Genomic DNA, 8,545 nt, shown 5'->3' on the forward strand with positions numbered 1-8,545 from the left:
GGCATCCCAGTCGTGAAGGCCCGGTGGGGCTCCGCATCGGCAGTAAAACGGGTCCGGATAGGTGATTGTAGCCCAGGAGTGGCTGATGGAACTCTTCAGCTGGCTAGCTCCGGGATAATTGGTGTGCTCCGGAGTTGATGTTAGCCGATAGTCACTCGGATAGCAGCTAGTTAGCTGCAAGATCCAGGTGTAAATGTCCAGAGCTTGAGGTAAAAATCCGGGGATATGGAGAGAAAATAGGTCTGGTATGCTCTGGTCTGAGTCGCGTTGTACAAAACTGGCAATAGTTTTCCGAGCTAAAGGATAGCTGATGAGCGCTAGCTGTGGTTAGCTGAACTACTAACGTTAGCTTGTGAGCTGGCTAACTTCTGGTTAGCTTCTGTTGTAGATTTCGGATACGAGGTGAATAATACTTTTGAGGAAGAAAAAAAAAACAGATCCGCACCACATTTGGTGAGGTGGGTTGCAGGAGAGTGTTTTGAAGTTGAGTTTTTAAGAATAAAATAATATATATATAAAAAGATATGCGAAGAAAAATATATAAAATATATATACATGGGACAAGACGAGGACAAAGGACATCTGACTGCTACGCCATCTTGGATTTGGGGCTATAGGGACTGTGGCTGTGTTTCTACTAGATACCGGCCTGGGACTGTGGCTGTGTTTCTACTAGATACCACCCTGGGCTATAGGGACTGTGGCTGTGTTTCTACTAGATACCACCCTGGGGCTATAGGGACTGTGGCTGTGTTTCTACTAGATACCACATACCACCCTGGGGCTGTAGGGACTGTGGCTGTGTTTCTACTAGATACCACCCTGGGGCTGTAGGGACTGTGGCTGTGTTTCTACTAGATACCACCCTGGGGCTATAGGGACTGTGGCTGTGTTTCTACTAGATACCACATACCACCCTGGGGCTGTAGGGACTGTGGCTGTGTTTCTACTAGATACCACCCTGGGGCTGTAGGGACTGTGGCTGTGTTTCTACTAGATACCACCCTGGGGCTGTAGGAACTGTGGCTGTTTCTACTAGATACCACCCTGGGGATATAGGGACTGTGGCTGTGTCTCTACTAGATGCTGGGGCTGTAGGGACTGTGGCTGTGTTTCTCTAGATACCACCCTGGGGCTGTAGGGACTGTGGCTGTGTTTCTACTAGATGCTGTGCTGGGGCTGTAGGGACTGTGGCTGTGTTTCTCTAGATAACACCCTGGGGCTATAGGGACTGTGGCTGTGTTTCTACTAGATGCTGTGCTGGGGCTATAGGGACTGTGGCTGTTTTTCTACTAGATGCTGCGCTGGTATTGTGGCTGTGTCACAAACATGACGAGTCACACCTAAAGCTGGGTGTTCTTGAAAAGATTAGAGGTCACAGTCACACAGAAGGTGAACTCGAGTGTCATTGTGTTTTTGGTCTGTCAGAGCAGCACTGTGATCAGATATGCCATGGTGGTGTGTGCACGTATGGGTGGACTTTAGATGAATGTTTGTTAGTGGTCTTATGCCCTGTGTGTCATTAGTTTGAGTAGCAGCTCAATGACGTATGGGTGAGGTTGGTGATCTGGTGAATGTCTTAACTTGTGCATATGTTTATTTTATTTAGTGTTTTTTGGTATTTTGTGAGGATCCTCCGGGCCTTCAGGTTATCCAGGCGAGTCATGTTTGTTTGGTACATGTTTATGTTAGAGACACCTGTCTTGTCTGGGTGTGTAATTGTGAGGCGAGTAAAATACCTGTCTGACTCAGAACTGTGTGTGTCCAGGCTCGGATGTGAACAGCATGGACTCGGTAGACAGCGGCTTCACCATGGGAGCTCGGGACAGTGGCAGCCCTGCCATGGCTCTGGGCTCTGAACTCATCGTTTGGGAGATTGAGGTGCCAAAGGTGAGCCTGTTCCATCCCGTCCCACACACCACAGGGACTTGATTTATTGACTAGTTTTCATAGGAAATCACAAATTCTAACCCAATATCTCCTTGTAATGTGTTTTTCTGTCTTTGTTCTCTCTCTCTCAGCATCTGGTGGGTCGGTTAATTGGGAAACAGGGGCGATACGTGAGCTTCCTGAAGCAAAGCTCTGGTGCAAAGATCTACATCTCCACCCTGCCTTACACTCAAGAGTTCCAGATCTGCCACATAGAGGGTGAGGTGTAGTATAATGCTGTGCTGTCAGAAGGAGCAGGAGTAACTTGGCTGTAGGTAGTGAACTGGTGGTAGAATTCTCCTGGTTTAATGTGTGTCCCTTCTAGGTTCCCAGCAGCAGGTGGACAAAGCCTTGTCCCTGATCGGGAAGAAGTTTAAGGATTTGGACCTGACCAACCTCTATGCCCCCCCACCTCTGCCGCTCACGCTGCCGTCGCTGCCCTCGCTGCCCATGACCACCTGGGTAAGGATGGTACCTAGAGAGCCTGGATGGTGTCTCTTTTCCTGTCTCTGTTAAGGCCCCCCAAATTGATATCAAGACTTGTCAAAGAAAGTGGTTTAACTAAAAGAATGAGATGTCTAACCAAATGGCTTCTCCTTTTGAAAGTTGTTACCTTCTCTGTTTCCTCTCCCAGCTCCTGCTCCCTAGCGGTGTGACCGTAGAGGTGGTCGTAGTGAACATTGTGTCGGCGGGTCACCTCTTCGTCCAGCAGCACACACACCCTACGTACCACGCCCTGCGCAGCCTGGACCAGCAGATGTTCCTGTGTTACTCCCAGCCAGACACACCCACCCTGCCCTCACCTGCGGAGGGTAAGAGACCCCCAAGGAGGGACGTGTGTGACTGGATGTTTTTGAACCAGTTGTGTGATCCAGACTCGATGCTCTCCCTCTCTCTGTCTCAGTGGGGGTGATCTGTGCGGCGCCGGCGGTAGAGGGAGCCTGGTGGAGAGCCCAGGTCATCTCCTTCTACAAAGACACCAACGAGGTTGAGATCCGATATGTGGACTATGGCGGCTATGACAGAGTGAAGATTGACACACTACGACAAATAAGGTGGGCCCCCTCTGGTCAAAAATAGTTGTGTATCATATAGGGAACAGAATGTTATGTAAGCAGGGATAGCAGGCCATTCTGCACACTGACTGCTCTAATGGGAAATCCTTATGTTCAGGTCGGACTTCGTAACATTACCGTTCCAAGGTGCAGAAGTATTACTGGACAACATTGCCCCCCTTCCAGGTAATGTCCTTTTATTTAGCTATTTGACATGGTATCACTTTACAATTGCGATAGATGTTTTATTCTCAAGGACGATTTCCAAAATCAAGAAACAAATCCAATTGTATGTTCCAAAGTCCTCCTGCCTGTGGAATGTCGTCAAATCTACTGTTGTCAATTGCATTAACACATCTATAAATGCATCCATCCACAGGAGAGAAGAGCTTTTCAACAGAGGCCACCTCTGCACTGGAGGAGATGACGAGAGGGGTAGCACTGCTTGCACAGGTAACAAAATTACAGCCTCCAGCACCGTGAGGCTAACTGGAAGGCACTGCACGCTCCACAGAAGGTAATTTGTTGCTAACCCGGCTTTTTCCTGTCTTCCAGGTCACAAACTACGACAACAACACTGGTCTCCCATTGGTCCAGATGTGGAATATGGTTGGAGAAGAGGTATGTTCACATTGATCAATGGATTTGGCATGGAAATGTTAGAGATACTAAAATAGAATTGTGTAAATATAAATTTGGTCTTTGGTGTATGGTTTATATACTTCTGTATTTAACAAACCTAGACATTTCAGAGAAACATTCCAATGGCTGGCTAACGACACTGTCGGTATCAATTATGTTATTTGATACTAATCTGATGAATCTATCTTTCTCCATCTTGCTCTCCGCTTCCCTCCAGCTGCTATCAGTGAACCGCACACTGGCAGAGCGAGCATTGAGTACCTGGGTTGACAGCTTTTGAACCTTGCTGTCTGACCCCGCCCACCACCCCTCAACCCCTTCTCAGCTCCACCACACCCCTTCTCACCTAATCTCTGGAGTCTGGCCCTACCAGCCCTCCAGATACACCCCATAACACTTCGATGGAGGAACACAACTGCTGGATTTGGGAATACTTTTTGTTTGTTTTGTTTTTGTTTGTTGGGTTTTTACACCGTTTTCAAAAATAAATTAAAAATGGTTGAATGCAGAAAAGACAACGAAGTATTGCGTCAGAATAAGCCAACACCTCTCCTCCCCCACACACCAAAATAAATTGAAGAAGGAAAATAAAGTACTTGTACATTTTAAAAAGAAATCTATATTGTAACTAAATAAAGGTCGATCTGATTTTTCGTTCCTATCTGACTTTTCACTCCACAACTTTGCCTGTGGATTCTCATGCTGTGGATGTATAACTCAATAGAAAACACTGTCAATGGAGAAATAACCTCACTGTCAGCTGTAACTACATATATACAATTATATAGTGACATCGAAGGAATTGGGCTGTGAAGATTGGGATAAATGTGAGGTTTCTAGATTATTGTACGTAGTGCAGTAGCCACGTTCTCTTTCATGTGCTGGGTGGCTATGTCTTGTCGTTCGGTCCCATCATGACAGCCGTGGACATACAGGCCTTAGGGGCTAAGAATGGTGTCTGGATTCACGGTTGTGATTAAGGCCGTTGTCTGTGGAGACCAAAAAAAACATAGATCTCAGCTCTGTTGGTGCTCACCACAACCACAGTCAAGGAACCAGATGGGGTGGGGGTGACTGACAGGGAGAAGGTGCAGAACCGGGGTCCCAGGAGTCGTGTGAAGGCCTGTTCATCTGCCCTGGCCTCCAGTCTGTACAACACTGTGGCCTTATTGAGAAACAAAACGCGCTTCCTTTTCTGGGATCTCCAACTGACCTGCAAGCAGACCAAGCTGACCCCTCCATCCATGTGGCCCAGGGTGACGCCATTCAATCGCAGGTTGCCTTCAGCTGGCACCCACACCACTACATTTCAGATCCACTACTGTTATCTGGAGCTGTTGAGTCTGGGACATGACATGGGGCTGGCTGTCTGGGGTGGAAGGGTAGGGGTGCACCAGCTCCACTCTTCCCTCGACTGACTCCAGGGGCCTGGCGTAACTCTTGGTGCAGCTGGCTAAGGACTTCAAGAGAGTGGACACCACTGTGCGGTAGTATTGGTTTGTGTGGAAACACTATGACCACAGACAGACCTTTGATACCTGACCTGGAACTCTTACAGAACGGCTTTGAGTTAGCATAATTTAGCTCAGTCGGGATGGGCCCAGTGCTCATATAAAAAAAATCTGTCTTCTAATATGCATGTTAACCTACCCAGGTCTGCGTCCCTCTAATGGTCTTCACTGTATTTTTCCTCCTACATACTGACCCCGAAACACTATTACACATTACATTTGTGTTGCAGTTTCCATACTTAAAAGTAGTTTAATGGATCCAAAATTAAGTCTTGCAGACTACTCACTCTGTATGGTACCCAGCGGGTTGGAATGGGTTTATAGCCACTTTGCACGGTGAGAAATTAGGTCCTTGAAGGTACTGGTCCTCTTCACTCCGCAGTGTATGAAAGTACAGAGAAAGTGAGCCATGAGAATCAGTCTCCCACACTGCAGATATTATTGTAATCGAAACAGTGCATTTGGGAAGTATTCAGACCCCTTGAATTTTTCCACATTTTGTTAAGTTACAGCCTTGTTCTAAAATCTATTACATAGATTATTTTCCTCATCAATCTTCACACAATAACCCATTATGACTTTTGTTGTTGCAAATGTATAAAAAATATAAAACAGAAACCTTTTTTTACATAAGTATTCAGACTCTTTGCTATGCCTTGAAATTGAGCTCGGATGTATCCTGTTTCCATTGATCTTCCTTGAGATGTTTCTAGAACTTGATTGGAGTCCACCTGTGGTAAATTCAATTGATTGGACATGAGTTGGAAAGGCACACAGTTGACAGTGCATGTCAGAGCAAAAACCAAGCCATGAGGTTGAAGGAATTGTCCATAGAGCTCCGAGACAGGATTGTGTCGAGGCACAGATCTGGAGAAGGGTTCCAAAACATTTCTGCAGCGTTGAAGATCCCCAAGAACCCAGTGTCCTCCATCATTCTTAAATGGAAGAAGTTTGGAACCACCAAGACTCTTCCTAGTGCTGGCCGTCTAGCCAAACTGAGCAATCGGAGGAGAAGGGCCCCTTGGTCAAGGAGGTGACCAAGAACCCAATGGTCATGCTGACAGAGATCGAGTTCCGCTGTGGAGATGTGAAAACCTTCCAGAAGGACAACCATCTCTGCAGCACTCCACCAATCAGGCCTTTATGGTAGAGTGGCCAGACAGAAGCCACTCCTCAGTAAAAAGCACATGACAAGTTTGTCAAAAGGCACCTAAAGGACTCTGACCATGAGAAACAAGATTCTCTGGTCTGATGAAACCAAGATTGAACTCAGGCCTGAATGCCAAGCATCACGTCTGGAGGAAACCTAGCTCCATCCCTACGGTGAAGCATGGTGGTGGCAACATGCTGTGGGGATGTTTTTCAGCATCAGAGACTGGGAGACTAGTCAGGATTGAAGGGAAAGATGAATGGAGCAAAGTACAGAGAGATATCCTTGATGAAAACCTGCTCCAGAGCGCTCAGGACCTCAGACCGGGATGAAGGTTCAACTTCTAACAGGACAAGCCAAGACAGCCAAGACAATACAGGAGTGGCTTTGGGACAAGTCTCTCTAAATGTCCATGGGTGGCCCAGCCAGAGCCCGGACTTGAACCCGATTGAACATCTCTGGAGAGACCTGAAAATAGCTGTGCAGCGACGCTCCCCATCCAACCTGACAGAGCTTGAGAGGATCTACAGAGGAGAATGTGAGAAACTCCCCAAATACAGGTGTGCCAAGCTTTGTAGCGTCATACCCAAGAAGACTCAAGGCTGTAATTGTTGCCAAAGGTGCTTCAAGAAAGTACTGAGTAAAAGGTCAGAATAGTTATGTAAATTTGATGTTTAAGTTTTCGATTTTTTTATACATTTGCTAAAATGTTTAAAACCTGTTTTTGCTTTGTCATGAGGTATTGTGTGTAGATTGAGAGGGGACAAAACTATTCAATCCATTTTAGAATAAGCCTGTTACAAAATGTGGAAAAAGTCGAGGGGTGTCAATACTTTCTGAATGCACTGTAGCTTTTCTCAAAGCTTTATACTGGAGCTGTGCTTTGGTCTTGTTGGGTTTTGCATAGGATTAATTGCTTTGTCATTTATTGAACCAAATACATTTTTTGAATGTATTTCTGATCATGTTTCCTGATCAGTGTTGTCGTCCCCACCTGAGGCACAGAGGGCAGGACTCACCCCCAACCTAGGCTGCAGCTCCCGCTCTACCCCAGCTGGGTTATCTACTTTTAGGTGTAGGAGACATTATTACTGTACTTCTAGATTTGGAGCTCTCTGTCCTGGCTCGTTGCCTCACAATGCATTTAAAAAAAAATTTTTTTATCAAAGCGTTGCTTTTGAATGTGTCCCATCTGCTAATCATACTACACACTTGAATTTGATTGCTCTGCTAATAAGGCAGCTTCCGTCCCTCTGCTTGGTCTTGTTGTGGCAGAGTTGACGTTAAGAACAGGATAGAGTATGGATCTTACCTAACAGTTTCCTGCATTACTATTAAAACTGACAGCATTGGCATGTTAACCACATTACAAAATACTTCCAAGGTGTTTAAATGTCAGTTATTGGTCAGTCCATTGTAAGTACTGTATCTCCCCTACCTTATAAATGTTCATGTTTTGTGGAACCATAGGAAGTAAGGCATCTAGCTACTAACTTACTACAAATTCAAGGCACTTGTCAAGGCTAGATAAGGTTATAGTCCAAAGCTGGTGTGGGGCAGGAGCCATATTGTATGAACTTTTCAGTCCCTTAACTTCATGTTTAAAAGAGCTGTTTTCAACCAATGTCCTCTCCTCCTTGATTCCAGCTTGGTTATATCACAATCATCGAAGATTAATTACTCCGTTGATCCAAATGACACCTGTCTGCCCTGTCACTCAAACTCCTATCTTGCTTGATCAAACCAGAATTATTTCTTGACTTGTGCAGGTCTGTGTAAATAAGATATTTCACTGAACTTTTGTATAACACTGGAAACAAAGGGAACATGTTTTTTTGGTTCACCCCTTCCAAAACCGCTCGTTATGTCGGTAAGGCTGGTTTGAAGTGGTTGCTTAGCTAGATAATTAATAATTTGATTATTTAAATGAGTGTAAGCAATCCTGCCCAGAGCATTTAACATGTACAGGTCAGTTTTTGCAAGGCTCATCAAATGTTTGATTCTTGGTTGTACAGATCTATAAAATAAAGTTAAGTGCTACTGTTCTGTTATGAAATGTATGATTGTTTTACATTTCTCCCTCTAGGTGGAGGTGAAGATCTGCTGTACATATTAATCATTATGTCCAAGTAGTGTTGCTTCAATACTCTCAAATGCACAGAATTGCATATAGCACTTTGACAACTGCTGATATAAAAAGTGCTTTATGAAATGCATTTTATTGCAATTTGATAGTAAACAGTTCAAGGGCAACTCCA

The 8,545-nt window shown here is 45.3% G+C and overlaps 1 protein-coding gene across 1 annotated transcript in view; it reads left to right on the forward strand.

Annotated features, from left to right (window-relative positions):
* Nucleotides 1-8,332, forward strand: part of LOC129822316 (A-kinase anchor protein 1, mitochondrial-like) — a 28,609-nt gene extending 20,277 nt beyond the window's left edge. The window contains exons 3-11 of the mRNA XM_055880500.1: nt 1,769-1,890; nt 2,022-2,148; nt 2,255-2,391; nt 2,564-2,741; nt 2,834-2,984; nt 3,103-3,170; nt 3,364-3,437; nt 3,540-3,605; nt 3,844-8,332. Of these exons, the coding sequence (XP_055736475.1) occupies nt 1,769-1,890; nt 2,022-2,148; nt 2,255-2,391; nt 2,564-2,741; nt 2,834-2,984; nt 3,103-3,170; nt 3,364-3,437; nt 3,540-3,605; nt 3,844-3,906 (986 nt within the window). The 3' untranslated portion in view covers nt 3,907-8,332. The remainder of the gene's footprint in view (nt 1-1,768; nt 1,891-2,021; nt 2,149-2,254; nt 2,392-2,563; nt 2,742-2,833; nt 2,985-3,102; nt 3,171-3,363; nt 3,438-3,539; nt 3,606-3,843) is intronic.
* The last annotated feature ends 213 nt before the right edge of the window (nt 8,333-8,545 follow it).

Source organism: Salvelinus fontinalis, chromosome 24 (genome assembly GCF_029448725.1).
Source record: "Salvelinus fontinalis isolate EN_2023a chromosome 24, ASM2944872v1, whole genome shotgun sequence".
In the NCBI taxonomy this organism is placed as follows: Eukaryota; Metazoa; Chordata; class Actinopteri; order Salmoniformes; family Salmonidae; genus Salvelinus; species Salvelinus fontinalis.